The sequence below is a fragment of the Lepidochelys kempii genome, chromosome 6 (assembly GCF_965140285.1).
Source record: "Lepidochelys kempii isolate rLepKem1 chromosome 6, rLepKem1.hap1, whole genome shotgun sequence".
NCBI lineage: Eukaryota > Metazoa > Chordata > Testudines > Cheloniidae > Lepidochelys > Lepidochelys kempii.
Window position 1 is genome coordinate 127,808,027 of NC_136385.1, and position 21,790 is coordinate 127,829,816.

The following is a 21,790-nucleotide window of genomic DNA, read 5'->3' on the forward strand; positions in this document are numbered from 1 at the left end:
TTCATCGGAATGCATCTGTGTGTATATAAAGTCTGCTGCAGTTTCCACGGTAAACATCTGATGAAGTGAGCTGTAGCTCACGCTCAAATAAATTGGTTAGTCTCTAAGGTGCCACAAGTACTCCTTTTCTTTTTGCTAAGAGGGAGCGTTGATGTTTCTTTCCTTATATTGTAGCTCTGGGCGAAGATTTGATTTTTAATATTTCAGAACATGGAGATAAATCCCTTCCAAGGCTCTTACAGAGACAGGGTGGGTGAGCGAATATCTTTTATTGCTGCAGCGCTTCTGGTGGCGAGACAAACTTTCCAGCTACACCGGGCTCTTCTTCAGAACTATACCCCTCTGTTCCTTCCTCTCCTGCTTGGCTACGCTGGCAAGAAGCCCAGGTCAGCAATAATCCAGCCGGCAGTTCTTGTTTTGGAAGAAACACTCCGCTCCTCCACAGCGTCGGGCTGATTCACTTTCCTGTGCGCCAGGGAGGCGGTGCACTGACCCGTTTGCAAAGAGCGCCTGGAAGGGAGGGCCTCATAAAGCCGCAAGTTGTTTGTTAATGTCACAGGGAGACAAAAGTCCATAGCCGAGGCTGCTGCAGCTGAGCTGGCTGCAAACCCTATTTTTGCCTTCCCCCTTCAAATCCAGCCCCCAAAGCCACAGATCAGGCTCCCAGGTGAGGCTAAGTCCTTGCAAACAGGCCGCCCTGCCCCGTTTGCAGCCCCGGGGGCCTTCAGCCAACACGCCCCAGAGCCCAGGGTGGGTCTGTGCAGGCGGCTGCGCCCTGCAGGCACCGGCTGGGCGGGTTTCGCTGCCGCCGGCCCCGGGAGGAGGCTATTTGCAGAGCGCGGGGCCGGCCGCCGGCCCCCGCCCCCGGGAGAGGAACCCGCCAGCCCCGGCCGGGAGTGGCTGCGAGCGGCGCTGGCCGCAGCCAACCGCGGGCTATAAATACCGGCGGGCGCCGCTCCCCGAGCCCCGGCAGACGCGCGAGCAGCCGCCCCGAGAGCGGGTAGGTGGCCGCCGGCCCCGCGCTGAGCATCCCTCCCCGGGGGGCGCCCCCCTGCGCCCCGTCCTGCGGGGAGCGCTGGGGCCCGCCCGCCTCCCCCCCCGGGCGGGAAAGGGGTTCCCCTCCCTGCCCCCCTGCGCGCCCCACAGCCCCCACCCCGCTTATGGATAGGGGCGCAGGGGGTCGCCCCCCCAAAACCACCCTGCGTGCACCCCTTGGAGGGGGCTGAGGGTCCCCACTCACCATCCAGCCCTGCCCTGTGCATGCGACCCTTTTCTATACCTGGGTGCTCCCCCATTTATAGGCGGGGGGGGTCCCCTCCCTGGATCACCCTCCCTTCCCCAGTGGGGTGGCGAGGGGTCCTGTCTCCAGCCCCTGTGGGGTGGGGGAGAAGCACCCTGGGCCCCCTTTCCCTGCCGGCTGTGTGCACCCCAGGGAGGGGAGGAGCCCGTGTTGAGCGTGCATCCTGCCCCCGCAGCCCCGGGCCCAGGGAGATGTCGCGCCCACTGACCGACCAGGAGAAGAGGAAGCAGATCAGCATCCGCGGGATCGTGGGCGTGGAGAACGTGGCCGAGCTGAAGAAGGGCTTCAACCGGCACCTGCACTTCACCCTGGTCAAGGACCGCAATGTGGCCACCCCCCGCGACTACTACTTCGCCCTGGCGCATACTGTGCGCGACCACCTGGTGGGCAGGTGGATCCGCACCCAGCAGTATTACTACGAGAAGGACCCCAAGGTGAGCTGGGGAGGCCCCATGTCAGGGCGGGGGGTGGGGCTGCACTGGGGCTGCTGGCAGCTGGCGGGTAGGTCCCCCAGGTACAGGGAACCCAGTCCAGGATCACCAGGGGTACACAAGCCCCAGATGTGCACCAGGGAGGGCTGCTCAGTAGGTGGGAAGCTAAGGGCCAAGGGGAGCATAGTGGTGTGCAAGGCACAGTGGGGAGGGGGAAGGCACTGTGAGTTTGGGACCGCTTCCTTGGGCAGGTCCCCAAGCGGGGACATAGCTGTATAAATCCCTCAAGTTATGGGAAGGGTGAGTAGCTTCTGACTCAAGACCAGGAGTAACTTGTATAGTGGGGGTGCTGAGAGCCATCGAACCAAACTGCACAACCTGTATAGGACGGCAACCACTTTAGGCCGGGGGTGCTGCCACGCCTCTTGGTCCCGTACCTATGCTCAAGACCCTCCCAAGGTTCAGGAGTGGGGAGGCTACTTCATGTCTGGCATGGGGAAGCCCTGACTAGATGCTGGAGATTGGGAGGAGACATTACTTTCCCATCTTAAACTCCTCATGAGCAAACCTTGCTAAATCTCCCCTTGCTCCTGCTTTGCATTCAGCTGGAACTAGGTGTTTTTAGGGGGAGACGTGTCTGCTTCCTCATTTGTCCCTGATTCCAGGAACTGGGTTTAAACAAACTAGGCCACTTTAACTTGTTTTGCTAGTTGAACAAAACTTGGCTGCAAACACCAATATCCAGTGCTTGGAAAGAAAGTGTTTGCTGTATTGTATTGCAGCGTTTCTTCCTGTGTATTCCTGCCCCCCTTTTGTATTGTCCAGTGGGTCTGGCTGACCAACAAATATCCGGAAACCCTTTTAGGGTAAATTAGTTTAAGGGATCAAAAAGGTCAGAGTCAGCTCAAAATAAAAGCAAAATTAATTGGCAGTGACAGAACTTCAAAGCTGTACGTGCTTTACTACTAGAGTTTAAAACTTCCTTTGAGCCTTTTAGGAATACTTTACATGAGCCATTGCAAAAGTATAAGGAGCCTCTTTTTATGACTCTGTGAAAGTGCCATGTTAGCTGTCCTTCACAATTGTTTATATATAACTCTCACTTTCTTCTATTGCTCTGAACTTCAACTGAAGAAGACAGTCAAGCCAAAGTACACCTTTCTTACTCCCTGGCTGTATTTCTTAACTCTGATCCTTATAATGTGGCAATAAGAAACCAAAAAGTGCAGAACATGTGTAATCAAAATTTAAAAGGTAATCGACAACTGTCATATCCCAAGAGACTTGTGTAGTGCTTCCTGTGGTCTGCAGCATTGCTCATACAGACTGCATTTTTTCTAGGAAAACCCAGGCCCTGTAATTCAAAATTTTCTAGAGTAGATACATGTACTTCATGGAGACCCAGGGACTTTAGGTACTTGTGGGAACTAGGAGCACTGTAGTGGAGGAGGTTGAGAACTCATGTATCGCATGACCAGGTGTGAAATGTCCATCCTCTGAACCCTCAGGCTCCTCTGAGAAGGAAGTGGGACTGAAGTAAAAAGCTCAAGCAGTCTCAAGTGAATTGGCTTAACATTCCTCTAGGGTCATTGCTTGTCCGCTTTGGTTTATATTGAACACAGAACAGTGCTTGCTAGTGGATTAAACAGTAATCCTGTTTGTGACATCATTTGAAAGCCCCTCCCAATCTATCAAGTCTAATTACTTATCACAAGGCTGACCCCACCTTTCTCAGCCAATGATGATTTCTCATATGTCTGCTTTTCGACAGGTACCTTTGCGCTCTTTCCCACACTGTGGCTTACATGTGGAAGGGACCCCCCCCCCCCCCGTCAACATTCACAAAGCTGCCACCTTCTCCTCTTCTAAATCCCTCCTTAAACCCAACCTCTGCTGTGATGCCCACAGATCACTAGCAGCCATTGGCTCGAGTGGCATGTAGCTGTGACCACTGTGACCATTTATGCAAATGTACTTGTCTTTACTGTTACCTTCCCTCCCATCTGTTACATATTGTTACAGTCCTAGATTGTGAGCTCTCTGGGGCAGGGCAACAAGTCTTTCTTTGAGTCATTTGTGCGGCACCTAGCGCAGTAGAGCCATGATCCCTGACTAGAGTCTCTTAGCACTACTGCAATAAACACAATAATCCTTGGAGGAAATTAAATTTCAGGGAACAAAGACTTCTATTATTTAGAATATTTGCATCAAGGGAGATTCTATCTAGATGTTTTGTTCAGGAAGCAGGAGTAGCTCTTGAAAGCACTCTGTGCATCAGAGTCAGGTCAGTTGTTTGGCGTTTCTAAAGCCTGGTTTAATTTGAAATGTCTGCTTCGTTTACATTTTAACTCGGTTTCATAAATAGACATAGGGCCACATGCTGCCCCTGATCTGAACATGCACCTCTCCCATTGATGCAATGAAACTGTCGGTCACAGGTTAAGGCTCTTGGAGGAGTTCTGATCACTTGTTCAAACAAAACTCAACCTCTTCCACCCTGGACCTACCATGCCCCTCTCTTCTCCCTGTGTGAGCATTAATTGTTTAAAACTAGCAGTGAGGGTGTAGAACACAGGGTTGGAGGTAGTTAGGCCTTTCCTCCATCTTGTTGCATGGCATACTTTATAATTTTTTTTCCCAGCATCCGCCCTATTTCCAGCCTTTCCTTTGGTTACATGTACAGCACATAAGGCCTGAAGCAGTCTGTCTGCAGACTCAGGAAGAGAGTGCTGCATGGGGTTATCGCTACAATCCTAAAGGCTGAAAACACCTTTTTTTAAAAAGTGAAATCAGTGGGTTAGGATCCCTCACCCCCTGCCCAAAGTGGCTTATGAATTTTTAAAGCCGTGCTTATTTTAAATCAAGGCATCAGCTAATAATCAGGATTTTCTACTCAAGGTGTTACCTTAACAAAGACTTGAGTCCTTTTGATGATGTAAGCTGGTTTTATTACTCTTGGATTTAGAAGATGCCAAAATAATGTTTCCAGATCTTGAACGTTTTTGAGGAGACTGTTTCTACATGTTTCAGTAAGATTTGCTTTCATTTTTCTTTGTTTCAGAGAGTTTACTATCTCTCTCTGGAATTTTATATGGGCCGCACCTTACAGAACACCATGATAAACCTTGGATTGCAGAATGCTTGTGATGAGGCAATTTATCAGGTAAGTGTGTCTATATTGTGGTTTAGCGGAGTAATATTTAGTCATTAGGGGTTTTTGTTTTGTTTTTGGCACCGGGGTGGGTGGGGGGTGGAGGGAGAGAATATTGTAGACCAAGAAGTCAATTGATAGACACAGTCCTAAATGGCCAACGTAAAGGTCTTGGAAGAATGTTAACTGACTGGGTGTTCAGTGGGTGTTGGCTACATAAGGAAATTCCTATGCTTTTGGCACTATCGGTTGACAGGATGTTACTGAATTTACAAAATTTCAGCATTAGAATAAACCTCTTGGTGTAAAATTCGACTTCCCCTTTTCACAGGAACAGAAACGTTACTTGTCACTGCTGTTTGAGGCTTGTGGGCTGGTCGCAGAGTCAGTGGTGTATAATAGTTACTTTTTAGCTAACGAGCATATATGTAAACTGTTAAGTGCTCTCTAAATCCAGAGTGACTCATGATTGTTCAGTAAAATGGAGGCATGCTGTACATTGATTGCTCACTAGCAGAGCTCCAAACCTTAACATTAAATTAGTCCGTGTTTTGAGCATAATATTCCAAGACTTTGGGCCAAGTTCCTCCCTCGTGTAACGAGGCGTAACTCCATCCGCACCAGTGGACCAAGGTTATCTTGGTCACTCATGGCTTGGCTTTGCTCCACCATTCGTCGTTGAACAACCGCTACTGTTGTTCCAAAGTTTTGAAAGTGGCTTTATTCCATTCTGCCCTTTGCTGCCCTTGTACTCTTGTTAACAGTATGCTCTCTAGTGCATAGCATTTTTAAGCAGTTACACAGCAGGAGGGATATTCTTCAGACAAACGGCTCTCCTTTTGAAACGCGTTTATTTCTGAATTTTTCACTTATACTGCACTCTTTCACAATGCAAAGAGAATAGCAGTAAGGTGAGGGCCTTGTTTTCGGAGAGGAATGTGTTTAGATTCTTTGTTCAAATACAGCTTATGCTAATATACCTCTGGAGTTACTGGCATGTACTGTTCTGGTTGATTGGAGAAGATATTATTTAAATGTGTTTTTTGTTACATGGATGGTAGGACCTGTAAGGTTTTATTCTGAGAAATTTTCAGCTGTGGTATTTGATGATTGTTGGTATGAACTGAGTAATAATGATTTTATAAAATATTCTTTGGGTTTTTTCAATACCTAAAAATTAATAATTTAACTAGCAGTAGGTGCTAACTTACATGGATTTTCTGTAGTATCTAAAGAAGTCTCTTTGTAAAATGTAATGCTGAAATATAACTGTACTCTAGTGCAAATGCTAGGTCCCTGCCCCATATATTGGTAGGCCTAGTTTCATGTGGCATAAACGTCTTTCAGAGTTTTCATACAGAGTACAGCATTTTCAAAAATTTTCTATACGTAGGCACAGCAACTTATCTACCCAAAAATGCCTAGCAAAATTCAGTGTTAGAATTCATTTCCAGTGTCCCAAAACTTCTTCGTGGTATGTACCATGAGTTGAGCTGTTACCTTGTTGGGTATAAGCAATGCAGGATCAGATTTAGTCTGTATTTGGATGGGAAACCTTCACAAAAATTGTAAAGTGGTATAGTATATGTGACACATACTGCCAGAAATAAAGCAATGCCACAGCCAGGTATGAGGGGGCACTGTGCTTCTGGGGGCACTGTCTTTTGAGTGAGATCTAAGACCAATGTCCTGACAGCTTAAGACCATTAAAATTCCCTGGCACTCTTTGGAAGAATAGGTGTTAGCCTGGTATCCTGGCTAACAACCAATAAAGTCTTGATGCTTTTCATACTTAGCTACTCTAGTAGTTTCAGGTGGATCAGCTATTCTTCATTTAACATCCTGATCTCTTGTGTAGTGCTCTTGTTATAGGTGGTTACCATCCTCCAAAGGTAGCTGTGTTTCACTGGTGGGCGAAATGTTTCTCTTCTATATTGTGAAGTTTTGATGAGCATGTTGGCACCTTCAGGTGAAAGGTGCTATATAAATCAGCTCTTTGTTTCAAGAACAAAAAGTGCAAGTGGGCTGGGGTTGAGGGGCTTATGTTGCTATTGTCCACAGTGCCTGGAAAGGGTAGAGGACCAAAGGTGCTTTGGGGGAAATTCACTGTCGCAGCTGCAGAGATGAGTCTGGTTAAGCTTGGAATCCAATAAACAAGTTCCTTCTTGAGCACCTGCCTGCCAGGATAGTAACAAGGGATGACGGTGCAGTGCTGAATTAATTGTGTTCAGAGCTCCTTGTAAATGGGTTCTTTCCAATAGCTCTGTTTGCATCTTAACTCCTGTGTTTCTCCCTCGTGGCAGAGTGGTATTGTAAATGTTCATTCTGCCACTTGGTTTCAAGAGCACAGAGCTCGTCTCTCTTCTGTCTGTATTTAGCTAGGGCTGGATATAGAAGAGCTGGAGGACATTGAAGAGGATGCTGGCCTTGGCAACGGAGGTCTTGGAAGACTGGCTGGTAAGTGAGTCCCATGAACGCAAGGAGCACTTGTCTGCCTGCATTGTGGTAGTACCTAATTATAAGTGTAAATTAAATGGTCATGCCTTCTTGTAGTATGAACACTGTGGACAATGCTGGTGGTAGGGAAATGAGTTTAATATGCAGGGCACTAATTTGTCCCATCTATGTGATCTCCCTGCCTTTCCCTCACACCCCTCCCCTAATAAAAATGATGATTTCCTTTCATTCACTAAGCTGTCTGCCAAATAGTTTAAATATAGTCTGTTTCGCTCTTGGACTCCACCTGTCCTCTTCAGTCTGGCCTCTTCTGCACAGAAGCTATCTCCCCTTTTCTATTAGTGCCTGGCTGTAACTTGCAAAATGTTGACTCCAGAAAATAGACACGCTGGCTGAATAATAGGATAACAACCATGCAGATATAACTTTGCTATTTTTGAACCAGTGGCCCTGCAAATGCTGTTTATAGTACAGGACTATTTAGGAGGAAGGTGCGTGTCGCGGGAGGGAGGGACGGACTTTGATACTCTTGGCTTATATTAGTGCAGGGCTGCATATGGGTCTGATGGAAAAGAAAGCAGGACTGACTTCCAGACCCCAGTGATGATCCCCCAGTTGCTTGAGCATCAGATTAACCTTGGGCTTCATTGTCTACTCAGAATGCTCTCCAAGGCCAACTGTATCTTGACTCCCATCCACACCTGCTTTCAACTGGTGTTTCTTTAGTCCTCAGAGTACTTGTTTCCCTAGCATGGGAGGTGGCACGTGTGGTGTGCCAGGCATGGGGTTGGAGCCACATACACAAAGGGGGAGGCAGCATGTGGTGTTGTGTGTTATGCAGACAAGGAGTTGGAGCAATAGGAAGATGTGGAATGGAAAAGAGATTAACTGACGGTCTCTAAGCCATGCCTGCATATGCATGCTGCGTAAATGTACCATTCAACTTAGCGCGAAGTAGGGAGCTCTGTTTTTTTATATTTGGGCTGCTTTGTAAGCTTGTCACTTTCAGGGGCTGATGAAACCATAATGGGAAATTTCACTAAATATGTCCCTAAATTGTCTATCCTTAACAGCCTGCTTTCTTGACTCAATGGCAACACTTGGGCTTGCTGCATACGGGTATGGCATCAGATATGAATATGGAATCTTCAACCAGAAGATCCGAGATGGATGGCAGGTACACCTAAGCCAAACCCTGCTGTTTCCCTCCCCACCTTGTGGAAGCAAAGAATGTGCTTCCTTTAAACACCGACACTGGGGTCATGGGTCACTTCAGATGTTTTGTCCCATTTATCACATGTTGTCCAAGTTTGAGTACTTTAGATCTCTTGGTTTAGATTAATTTAGGCAGTGAAGCTGCATTTAGGGGAGCCAATACAAGATGCAGTGTTCTGTTAACTGGAGAAACATGCCCTGAAAGTCTGAAATTTGAATTTTATTTGGGGGAGGAGGGTGTTCCCAGTCCCCCAGGGAAAATGTAAAAGCTCTTCGAAATCCCTCCCCCTGCAGTTGACTTATGGATAAGTATGCCTCAAATCCTAAAATATGAGTTACTCTCCTGCTTGTAACATGGGGAAAGAGAGGTCATTCCTCCAGCAAAACAAAAACCAAAACTATTTGTGATGGTTAAGTGGGGATTATGTTGCCTCTTTCTTCCATGTCTGTCAATACAGAGAGAGAATCCTTTCTACCCACCCTTCTGCAGCCACCCACTTAATAACTCAGTGGACCAAAACCAAAGTGTACCTGCCCTTGTGTTTGTATTTAACCCGATGCATTGACAGGCCGCACTCCATGCTGTTACATTAAATGGCTAGTGTATGGGATCTTAAGCCTTGAGGAAAAAAATGCTAAATTTGAAGTTTCTACGGTTGCAAAAACATGTGCTTAATTTAGAATTATTAAAGTTTCAGCTGCGTAAGAAGGTGAGTTTTCAGGATGTATTTAACGATAGCCAGGGGACAGGCTGGGATGCTTGGAATTCAGCCTATCAAAATCAAATACACAATACACACTTTTTTTTTTTCAGAATCATCTAACCAACTTGCTCCTCCCATGATTTCAAAGTGCCTCCCCTGGCTTCCCCCTGACAGTAGTACAATGTTGAAGCCATGGTGTCAATACAGATATCAGCTGCTCGCTGACCACTGGGGCGAACATGAAATTTAATATCCAAATAAACACCACCCAGGCTTCTGGCTTCTTTTTTTTAATACCGGAGTCATTCAGTCACTATTTAACGCCTAAATGAAGCTACCTTAGATTCCAGCCTGCCCCACCAAAATGTTATAGAACGCAGGGAGCGTGTGGCAGCTTTTAAATCTAGCTTGCTGGGGAGCGTGTGGTTGGTATTCCAGTCATATCTAGGGATCCTGACTGAAATCGGGGCCTGTTGCATTGATTCAGATGAAATATTTGAGCCAGGGTCAAAGGTATTAACATAATCCAGTCATTGTCCAACATGAACGAGTTTGAAACTAGGTTCAGGGTTTGGTATTCGGGGACCTTAGCCTGCTTAGTACCATGGCAAACATGCTATTAAAAATCCTTATAACCTTTTACTGAAGATTAATCACTTGAAATGTCAAGTATTAAATAAGGCTTTCATTTTAACAACATCCCTTGTTTCCTTTAGCTAGAGAGGTTTTTTTTTAAAAGAAATAAACCCCTCCCACTTTTGTTCGACAATGTCTTAGATAGTAATAACTGTCCTTTTTGGTGAAGAAACACAAGTTTGTTGAGATGGGCTGGAGCTGTCCTTGCTGTTTAAACCCCAATCCAGCCTCCTGGAAGATGAGGCAAAACAACCATAAAAGGGAAAAGCAAAGAACAGCCAAGATAGAAAATGCAGATTCTGTCTCTGACGTTGACTTTCGCTTGCAATCTCCCTGCTGGAAAAACACAGGCCCAGAAGACTTATCAGCCCCTCCAAGAATGGGCAAATATGTTTATGGCATTGCTTTTAGTTGCAACTCTGGTCAAATGCTTACAGCAATGTTGTAAAATACGCAGTCTTGGCTGGCTAAGCGAGACTCTTATTAAACAGAAGGCAAGAGGAGAGAGAAGAAGGACACACTGAAGGGGAAAGGGGACAAAGTCTCACTTCCCAGGTGGTGGTTGGAATTTAGCCAGTGACAATGTCATCTGGGTCCTTCTCTGTCGCCTGGTCTGATCAGGACATCTCTCAGGATTAGGACAAAGAAGGTCCAAGGTCCCAGGGGATGGTGTGGGTGGCAGCCATGATAAGGCTTGCTGCAGTGTTTGTTGGCAGATAGCTGCTGCTTTTACTAACTTTCCCCAATAGTCTTCTCTTTGTGAGAACCCTGAAACAGAGTGGTGGATGGAATACTCCATCTTCTCATTACTTTGTTCACCAAATAGGCCTAATTTTGGACGCACCAGTTTTGGGATATTTTTAACCTTACCAGTTACAATTTTAACACAGTCCTTGAGTGGCATTCGTAAAACCCTTTCTAAATTACATCTGTTTTTCTCTCCTTTTTGCATCCTTCTTTTAAACAATTTTATATAAGAAGTCATTGTGACAATTTTGAACTTTCACTCACTCTTAGCAGTTGAGCTCACAGTCAGGGTAAATTTGTAGGCCCAGTCATAACAGGCCCCATTGTAACAGGCACTGTATGGAGACACATCCCGTAAGAGACAGTCCCTGCCCTGAAGAGTCTGTCTGCCTTGTATATCTAAAGCTGTAAAGGGTGGCAGAAAGGAAGTACCATCTCTGTTTTACAGATGGGGAGCTGCAGCACAGAGAGATTGAATGACTTGTTTAAGGTCACAAGAAGTTCATGGCAAAGCCAGGACATGGAGCCAGGTCTCCCGAGTCCCGTCCAGTACCTTAACCACAAAACCCGCCTTCTCTCTGTTACGCAGGGTCGGCCCTAAAAGCACGAAACGCCTTAGTAAATGAAAAATGCAGTTCTGATTGGATGCCAGTATTGTAGGTTGGTAACATTGACTTGTTGGTGCTTGCAGAATACTAATCTGTTTACAGCATATCTTGGCATAGCTGCGTTGCACGGAGAAACAATGGGCCCTTTGAGTTCACCCAGACTAATAGTTTGTTCAGCAGCGACTGACCAGGCTGAGGTGTTCCTGCCTCGCTGCTCTGAAATTATATTCCAGGCCGTCAAAAGACGTTTCCTTGTTGAACTTTGCAGCATTTGAATGATAAATGGCTCGTTGATTTTGCCCGTATTTGAAACCTGTGCGCCCACTGCAGTGAAAGTGCAGCTAGATGCCCATGTGTAGCTGTAAACTGTGGGGTTTGGTTAGGAGTGTGCTGTGGAGGAATGGCACCAAAGGAAGGTGCCTAGTTGTGGCACTGTCATGCCAGAGAAGCCATTTGTAGTCCTGGGGCCAAATTGAGCCCTCATATAAAAAGGCATAAATCTCACTGACCTCACTGGAAGCTGCACCCACCCATGCAGGGATTGAATTTGGGGTCTCATGCTCTTTGGGGTAGAATTGGAAGAGTGATAATGGCAGTGCACCTCTTCCTGGGGCAGGGGAAGAGTTACTTTTACATGGCTGAGGAGCAACATTGACTGACTGATACCCCCCCCCAACAGAAGAATTGTTGTGACCCAGGACCACAAGGAGGGAAAGGAGAAGATCCTTGGGGCTCTGGCAGACAGAGAAGCCCCCCTCTTTCTCCCCATAAAGGAGAAAGCTGTGGCGGGGAGAAAGGTAGATGCACTTGCAGGGGCAAAATATCAGCGCACACTGGCCTGAGTGGAAAAGAGGTCATGTAGGTTTGAGATGGAAAGACCTAGGCCAGTCCCACCCATCCCCCAAGAAAGGACGTTCTTTCCTGGCTTCTGAGCTCAAAGGTGCCCATTCTTAGCAGGGGACAGTTTCAGACCTTTGGGTTATGGGCCCAGGTTTCTGGCTCTTCACAAACTGGGAAAGTCCTCTTTCTTTGTGACAGGCCTAGCTGTTCTCTTCCATCTGCAGTGCTCCAATCTTTTATTTCTTTTGTGTTGTCAATAAGCTTTCATCTGGAGCTGTAATCTGAAACTCTCCTTTATTAGCACAAATCTGTGGTATCCAACTCTTCTAATGGTCCTGGAGGGTGCGCGCGCGCGCGCGTGTGTGTGTAAATATATATTTATTTTAAAGTGTAGCCAACATTGCATGTTTGGCCTGGGCTCTTATCCGCCCTGCAGTTGATTATACAGAATTCCATCTGACTCATGGAAAGGGAACAGTGACTAATCCTATGAACAGCCAGCCTTCCTCAGCGTGCAGTTTTTAACTGCTTTCCTATTAAAGATCTGCTAGTTAAACAGCAGGGCAATGATTTTTCTTCCTCACTCTTTGGTTGCTTTGTCTTAACATGGTCCTGTCCTCTACTCCTATGACCTGTACATAATGGCTGTCTCCTCTATAGCTCTCATTCAGCAGTATTAAGGCAGTGTCTAATCTATAGTCTTCCGTTTAGCAGCACTTCTTCACTGAGGTGCCAACCTGCTTCATTAGCAGGTCTCCAGGATGAGGTTTAAATTCTTATTAAATCTATTCCTGTCTCATCACACTCACAAGATCCAGTTGAGTTAGTGAGCGGACAGGGAACCAATTACCTTGTAAACAGATCTGGTCTTAGACTATTGTAATCATCTTTGTCTGGAAAAAAGCATATTAGAAGGAACGCTTCTCCGTCAATGGTCATCTGCCTCTCATGGAGCTCCGGTGCTCTTATAGCTCTAAAAATACTCTGATATATTTGGAGCTATAAGGTCTTGCATTGTTGTGGAGGACCTGGCTTTCAACATCTTTTTTTAAGCAACTGAGTTGTTGAAATTGGGGAAATCATTAACTGAAGATCTTGCAAATGATAACCAGGGTTCAATGTAGAGATTACAAAACAGAGATGCCCAGGCTAACCCATGATTGTCAACATGAGCAGTTACTGGGATGTTAAACTTGAAATAAAGTCTTTTACTGGTTGGTGTTGCATGAAATTAAACATACAACCATGTAAAGATTTCCTAAGTGTTTCTTATTATAGTCTTTTAGTTTTAATTAAAGTGAACAGAAAAGGTCAGATTATAGGTGCCTGGTGTGGGTATAAGTGTTTGTTTGAATTTTCATGTGCAGTTACCATAACTGCAAATGCAAGTCAGGCTTTGTGCCGGAGAATGCACAGAATTCTAGATGCCCAGTTTGCACATCAGCTCACAGAGTGTGCATTTTTAATGAAAATCTTCAGACCTCTGTTCTGACAATCTGTCCCCAAAGCTCTGAACAATGTGGCTCTCCAACTCTCCTGTGCATGGATTCTCTCAAAGAAATCAGGCTCTCCAGCTAATGAACTTGGGAGCTCTTTGTGCATCTACAGATCAGCTGCCAAAAAGCCTCATCCAAGAGCCATGTGAACAAATGATTTCACTAATGGTAATGGAATGTTCAGCCACTCGGTGGCACAGTGTGTAAAATGCCTTATTTAAACGAACCTCACCCCAACCTGCCTTCCTCAGCATGCACAGTTTATAACTTCTTTCCTATTAAAAGAGCTGTTTAGTTAAACAGCAGGATAGTGACATTCGTTCCTCACTCTTTGGTTGCTTTGTCTTAACATGGTCTTGTCCTCTACTCCTATGTATTTTAAATCATCTTATGATGAACTCACCTGGTGTGTATAAGCAAGCTCTGTAGCCAGGCCATATCTGGTACAGGAACGTGACATGGTGTCAGGAGTAAATTGACAACAGAAATAGAAGGAAAACCGCAACAAAGGTTGCCAGGTTGTCACTCTTCAATGCCCAAGAGAGCTTTAGCAAGCTGTCACAATGGATAGATTAAGCAGTATTTCACAAGAGTCTGAACTGCACACAACCTCCACAATGAACCTGGAGATGTAGAGGTATTATCTTTAATTTGGGCTATGGGGAAGCAAGCAGAGCAGAGCTTTAAATCCTTTGACTTTGTGACTGACTTCAGTACAGATAGAAAAGGAGTACTTGTGGCACCTTAGAGACTAACCAATTTATTTGAGCATGAGCTTTCGTGAGCTACAGCTCACTTCATCGGATCCGATGAAGTGAGCTGTAGCTCACGAAAGCTCATGCTCAAATAAATTGGTTAGTCTCTAAGGTGCCACAAGTACTCCTTTTCTTTTTGCGAATACAGACTAACACGGCTGTTACTCTGAAACCTTTCAGTACAGATGACCATGAAAGGCTTCTGGCTATGTTTGATGCATACTTTATGGAAGAGCATGTTTTCATCGGAGAATTCAAGAACCAGGGGAAATGTTGAATGTTTCATAAGAGCTCTGCGTACATTGGCTCACAACTGATTTTGGGGAATGCAAAACATGAAAACAATCAGATGGAGGCTGGTTATTGGGTTAACAGAAAGGAAAAACCTCTCACAGCAGTGACGGTTGAAAGGAGAGTACAGAAAGCAAAGCAGTCTGACCTGCGCAGATAGCAAAACTTCTTAGAGCAACTGAAAAGGAGCTTAGAAACTGTAAACAGACACTTCAGTGTTAAGTTGTCATAAAACCTCTGAGGCAAGGGGAGAGAACTCCCAGGCTAAGAGGGACAAATTCTACGAGCTCTGGGAAAAGTCATATCCCAAGAGATTATGCATGTCCAGCCGGAGGCACACCGTGTAATACATGCTAAATGTCCATATTCCATGCAACTGTTTCGTGCACCAAAGCAGTCAGGGAGTTGGCTCACATTACAGACAATCAAGAGCCATTGTTTCTGGGATCTATCGCTTGTGCTGACATAGAGCCTGCCTGGAGAGTGAAACTGAATGTTCATAGCAAGATTATTGACTTCAAAATTGACTCAGGAACTGACATCACAGTCATCTCAGAAGGGACTTACAATCAACTTCAACCCCATCTGGCGCCTCTCTGGCTTGCCCTGGAGGTATTCTGAACTGCAAGGGCCAGTTCTGCACAGAAAAACTTACCAAGATAAAAGCTTTGCATTCTGTGTGTGAGTGATCAAAGACAGCGAGGCAACCATGATGGGCCTAGTGAGAAAGATGGAAGAACTCAGTGGGGAGTTTGATATTGGACTTTTGAGAGAAGATCCAGTACAAATCAAATTGAGACCATGCTGAACCATACAGTGTACAAACACCCTTACTAGAGAGACGTTGGAAGAGAGAGCTGCACATTTATGCAAATTCAGAGGACCTTATTACCTGGTCAGTGTGGAATATTCTTGAATGACATAGTTATTGAGAAGCTGAAGTGAACTTTTGCTCACTTCGGTATTCCAGAACAACTGTGATGGACAACAGACCACAATTTGCTACAGCAGAATGCAAGTCCTTCTGAACAAGATATGATTTTGTAGCAGCCTACATTAGGCACAAGTGAAAGGAGAGGCTGAGAGAGCTGTACAGGCAGCCAAGAAAATCCTACAGAAGGAAGATCCATTCCTTGGTCTTCTGAGTTACAGATAGACACCAACAGAGCCACTGGATATAGTCCAGCACAACTCCTGAGGGGAAGGCAACTCGGATTCTTTTCCAAAGTTAGAACTACTGTTCCAACTTTGGAAAAGAATCCATCTCCAAAGTGGACAGACATGAAGAGAGTAGCAAAGTTGAATAAAAAGGCTAAAGGTGTTTATGAACACTTCTACAATAGACATTCCTCTGAGAACTGCCAGGTCTAGAATCTGGTGACTGTGTTCATGTCTAATTGAATGGAGAAAATGGATGGACAACTCCAGCTGTTGTAAAGAAAAAGAATTTTGTGCCCAGATCATGTGATTGAGAGCAACAATGAAGAGTTCAACAGAAACTGTCAACTTCTACAGTTTGCTCTGTTGATTGTTGAGGAACAAACTCTACAGATGGCCGATGCAGAATAAAAAGGATTCCAAGTGAACCGCAGTCAGTCGTTGCAACTAATGGACAGCCAGATGACCATGTTACACATTCAGGTCATGTGATTAGAAAACCAGTATGATTTAGAGACAGTTAATGAACTGATACATTGAACAGACTATCTTGCTGTCTTTGAGGTTAAATGGTGGGAATGTAGAATTTAGAGGAGAAGGAATGGAATGATAAAGTGTATGAAACTGTTCGGCTACTGGGTGGTGCTGTGTGTAAAATACCTTATTTAAACATAGCTCAGCTGTACCTGGCTGAGCACTAAAGGGTCTTATGCTGATCCCATCTGGTGTGTATAAGCAAGCTCTGTGACTAGTCCATATCTGGTACTGAAACATGATACCAGTGGCACTAGACCGTCCCTTACCTTCCATGGCTGCAGCACCCTTTCAGTTTAGGGCTTCCCAAGATGGGGACCTCTTGGGAGGGCTTCCTTTGAAGTATGACCCATGAGAGGGCCAAGAGGCAGGGTGTGTGCTGAGGATCTGCTTAGTCCTAACTTTTTAGGAGCTTATCAAAGGCATGAATGGGAGATAGGGGTCCTCTTTCCACTGGCTTTCGATGAAAGATGGATGTCTAAGGTCTGCACCTAGGAAATTGGGTCAGTATAACTAGATTGCGCGGGTGTGAAAAATGCACACCCCTGAGTGACACAGTTAAACCAACAAGAAAAGGAGGACTTGTGGCACCTTAGAGATTAACCAATTTATTTGAGCATAAGCTTTCGTGAGCTACAGCCCTCTTCATCGGATGCATTTAGTGGAAAATACAGTGGGGAGACTTATATACACACAGAACATGAAACGATTGGTGTTACCATACACCCTGTAACGAGAGAGTGATCACTTAAGGTGAGCTGCTATTGTATTGCCCAGAGTTTGCTTCAATTAAGAGACAGTGGGGGGGTAAAAGTCCTCCCCTATAAAAAAAAAAATATATTTTTTTTACCAAAATAAAATGTAAAAATAGCTGTTACTTCCCTTCCTCTTCTCCCATGTCCCAAGTAAGAGCGGTACAAAGACACAGTGTAGAGGCTAAACTGGCATAACTCAGTCTTCCAATTCTTTGAGTCCCAACTGCCATGTCCCTTTCACAGTGGCAAATTGTCCCATTTCTCTAAAAGATGAGTGAGTTCCACTTGTCCGCATATATTGAGTCTACTTATCCTTGATTTTAAGTTTTCAGCATCATGCCAGCGCTATGCAGAGTTGTCTTCCACTGTTAACACTGGGAAATAAACCACTTTTTTCTTTTTTTTTTGTTTTTGGTTCCATTCTGAAATGAATCAAATGCTGAGAGAAACACACCGCTCCAAGGAATAATCTGAAGGACAAATGTCTTTAAAAATCCCCATCCCCTCCCCCCAGATTTTCTTAGGACTGTGCTCAATATTGAAAAAATCATCATTGAACAAAAAAGCAGCCCTATTCTCTCAAGGGGTCAGTAACTTCCTTGCAATTTTCTGCGCTGTTTAGGCCTCATCCCAGTATCTAAATCAGAAGCAAGAACTGAGGCATTTTTCTCTGATTGTCTTTGACCCATCATTGCCCTGAGTCCACTTATTAGATCTCTCTGAACGGGAAGCGTATGAATAAGTTACTTTTATGTTAATGGGCCTGGCTTCGTAGGGTACATCTACGCTGCAGAGAGAAACCTGCGGCAGAGTGAGAGCCCAGGTCAGCTGGTTCCAGCTCGTGGGGCTGGATCTGCAGGGCTAAAAACAGCAGCTGGTGCCTGGGCCCCAAGACACCCCACCCACCCCCACACACACGCACTGGGTTTGAGTACAGGCTCCAGCCTGAGCCCAAACTTCTACGCTGCTAGATTTAGCCCTAAAGCCTGAGGCTCGCAAGCCAGTGTCATTGACCCAGGCTCTGAAACTCCCCTCCGTGAGTTTTTCTTTGCAGTGTAGACATACCTGAAGGGCCATACAACTCAATCCAAACACTTGGATGTACTCTCTCTATTCCAGGCCCTAAAAATATAACCTCTTTGATCCCAAATGTTTTTGTTGCATTAGCTCAAACGGTGGCATTTAGCTTGTTTGCTTCACCTTGCATGAGGTGGGGGTAAAAAATGGTTCTGTTTAACTATCCCCCTTCTAGGTGGAAGAAGCCGACGACTGGCTTAGACATGGCAACCCCTGGGAGAAAGCCCGTCCCGAGTACATGCTGCCTGTCCACTTTTATGGAAGAGTGGAACACACCAAGAGTGGACAGAAGTGGGTCGATACGCAGGTACTGACGTGAGCTGGGTCATGCACAGGCCTGTTGAAGGAGGAAATGCATTTTTTTTTTTCCAAACAGCTAGAAACTGAGTATTTTATCCTGAAAGAAAACTTCTCGCAGTTCCAGTGCACGAAAACCGATGTCTGCTGTTCCTTTGCTGTTGTGTAAGGGACACTGTGGCTTGCCAGCAGCGTGGTCTGTTTAGGAAGGGTATAAAAGGGGATAAATCTGAGGTGGCGCCCACGTCTTGGTCATTTATTCCTTCCATAAACTTCAAGGAGGCTCAACATGACAATCTGTGATTACTCCTGAATTCTATTGCAGCTCTTCTTGGCCCCCCCTTAACCTGGGATCCTCTTTTGAGTTAAATACAAAGTCTGTGGAAACTGCTACAGAGCTTTGAACGTCCCACCTGCATTTAATGGCCAGTTTAAAGTGGGGCAGTCCTATGGTGGCTGTCTGCCACCAGATGAAGAAGCTGTAAACATCTGGGGGGAGGTGGAGAAGGATATTTCTTTAGAAACTACTCTACATGAAGCTTAAAAGAAATAATCTTATTACTTAATGAAATTAGTAGAAGTGGACGAAGTTAGTAAGATTCAGCAGGTTGTAAAGTAGCATTCTTTTATTACTTGTCTGTTTATTTGTATTATCGTAGCATCCTTCTGTACATTTGTTCAGCTGTTTATGTCCACGGAAATGAACTGACTCTCTGTACTGTAGTCAGAAAAGAAGTCTGCGAGATGCAGCACATTTGTGCTGCTGACAGGAAACGAACCATAATCATCTAAGAGACCACAGCTGAGCGAAGGCTGGCCTTGCAAAGAAATACTGCTTTTAACCAAACGTTTCAAAGTGCCTCCTAGCCCTTGCTTTGCAGCCTGGGCTGATCCCAGTACTGGGAGTAGGAATGAAAACTTCACTTTCACCCCTGAGCACAAACAACCCTGGCATAATATATAGCCAGCTACTGACGGGCAAACCTCTGACCAGGCCTCTGTGCTGGTAACTGCTCAGCCTGCAGATACCATATGGAGTGTCCCGTGCTGACAGTGCCATCTGTCTGTGTGGAGCTGGCAGGGAAATTGGGGGTTCCCCAGACACCCCATCTTCAGATCAAAGTCTGAGCAACTTCTCTTTGCAGGCTGGAGGGGATGAGTGCTGATTAGTTTTTCCATAACACTAACACTCCCCCTCTTCCTCCCAACCCCGTGTCCTGAATTATAGCACTTTCCAAAATCTAGATGGTTGCAATGGGTGTATAAGGGCTGGGAGCAATGTTCCTGAGCATGTTTCTAGAATATATTCTACGCCCCCCCCCCTTTAAGGTGTAAATGAGTGGTTCCTATTGCTGGAGTTGGAGACCTAGTTGCAAATTCTCCCTTTTTAAGGAGAAGTCAGTATTCAACTTGATTAGCCACAACTTGCTTTTCTAATTCTATTTCTAACAGTTTTGTACATTTCAAGCATATTTTTATGGCCACCTTTTCAGGTTTTTTTAAGTTAGCAAAGAATCCCAACAATGTTCTGAGCAACAGATAATTTTGTATAATTAGCAGTGCCAAACTGACTATTAAGGGCCCGATCCACAGCCTGTTGAAGTCAGTGGAAAGACGCTTACTGACACCATTGGGCTTTGAATTCCATGTCGTTTCAACATATGCTTTCTGTGGGCCTGTTCCATTGCTCTTTGAAGTCAGTGGGAATCCTTCTATTCACTTCAGGTGGTTTTGGTCAGGCCCCGTGTGTAGCCTTGACTGACACATCTAGGGGCGTGCTGTGTTTCTGGGAATAGTCGGAATATCGCACAAAGTCACGCTTTAATTCCAGCTTCTTCTCTAAAAAAGACCTCCAAATCTGGCTCACTACAGGTCATACTGTAACCCCTGTGTAATAGGTGGTCCTTGCCTTGCCCTACGATACCCCTGTGCCTGGATACATGAATAACACTGTCAACACCATGCGGCTGTGGTCTGCTCGGGCACCTAATGACTTCAACCTCCGAGACTGTGAGTACCTCTTCTGTGACATATTCACTTCTGTCCTGAATCTCCCCACATCTGAGGCCGATCGCATGCTTTGGAGTGAGCGGGGAGGAGGAGGGCTGCCAGGGAGAGCAGTGAAATAACATGGATGATAGAATGCTGCTGGGACAAGGACTGGAACTTGCTATTTAACCAACAGTAAAGGGAAATTACGGGGGGGAGGTAGTCAAGGAGGAAGGATCCAGTTTGAATAGCCCAGTAACTGGGCCTGCTCCTGACTCGCCCGTTACTTTGACAGTCAAGCTTGTGTTGCTTTATTGTCCGATTCCCCAGCTTTCTGTCATTCCTCTGACTGTTAACTGTCCTGCGTGCAACCCATCAAGCCTCTTGTGCAACGTGCGCTTGCATTGACTCAACCCTTCCCTTGTAGTTAACGTTGGAGATTACATTCAAGCCGTCTTGGACAGAAATTTGGCTGAGAACATATCACGTGTCCTCTATCCGAACGATAATGTAAGTCATCCAAAAATTGCTAAAGGTTTCACTGCTAGAGCCTGTTGCTCGTTCGTTTGATTAATTAGCTGAATCAAAACCTCCTCGTGCCCAGACAGGGAAACGGGTTAATCCTGCTCTCCGTGTCAGACTACTGGAGCAGAGGGCATATCAGAAAAACACCAACAAAAGAACAGTGAGCCTCCATGCATTGTGGGAAGCAAACACTGAGCCGTTTCAATCAGCATTACTTCATGGTTTTCTTAAGTTAGCCTGACATGAAGCTGGGGTTTCACACACTGCAGAGGAGTATTTTAAAATATTCATTGCCGGGGGGAGCGCGGCCGGGGCGTGTTTCAAAAGCATCTACGAAATTTAGGAGCACAAGTTCTACTGAAAGCTGTGACTTGTGCTCCTCAATCCATGTGGGCACTCGAAAATACCACCCGAAATTTTAAAGAGAGAAATGAAGTTATGCGTGTTGTAAAAGGCGGTCTTTCATAAACCCTGAATTGTGTGACTAATTTGATCTGACAAGGCCCTTTTAAAGAGAGAAATCAACAAATCCGGTTTAAGGAAGACTTCTTAAATCCAAAACCAGTCAGGCTGATGCTCCAGCTGAACTCACGCAAGGTCAAAAAATGGCATGAGGTTAAATTCATTGTTCCTCTAATATTCGTGGGCATCGGGTCACTTTTGTTTGGAAGCCTAACATTAGGCCCTGGATTTTGAAAATGTTGGTGTAAGATATGTTTGGCTTCCTATGTGGCTTCCTTCGTTGCCAGAACTCCCTTCAGCTGCCTCAACAAAGCAGAGAACTGGCTCCAGCAGGGATGGGATTTGACCTGTCATCCAAGCAA

The 21,790-nt window shown here is 45.5% G+C and overlaps 1 protein-coding gene across 2 annotated transcripts in view; it reads left to right on the forward strand.

The window, feature by feature from the left end:
- The first annotated feature begins 423 nt into the window (after window positions 1-423).
- PYGL (glycogen phosphorylase L) overlaps window positions 424-21,790 on the forward strand; it is a 40,141-nt gene continuing 18,774 nt past the window's right edge. Inside the window, exons 1-8 of one of the 2 annotated variants that reach the window (XM_073350178.2) lie at window positions 424-667; window positions 1,476-1,734; window positions 4,793-4,894; window positions 7,261-7,339; window positions 8,413-8,516; window positions 18,331-18,462; window positions 20,351-20,462; window positions 20,869-20,951. In XM_073350178.2, coding sequence (XP_073206279.2) covers window positions 1,492-1,734; window positions 4,793-4,894; window positions 7,261-7,339; window positions 8,413-8,516; window positions 18,331-18,462; window positions 20,351-20,462; window positions 20,869-20,951 — 855 coding nt within the window. In that variant the 5' untranslated portion in view covers window positions 424-667; window positions 1,476-1,491. Of the gene's footprint in view, window positions 668-715; window positions 1,001-1,475; window positions 1,735-4,792; window positions 4,895-7,260; window positions 7,340-8,412; window positions 8,517-18,330; window positions 18,463-20,350; window positions 20,463-20,868; window positions 20,952-21,790 lie in introns of those variants that run through there. The other variant, XM_073350179.2, reaches the window with a different exon arrangement.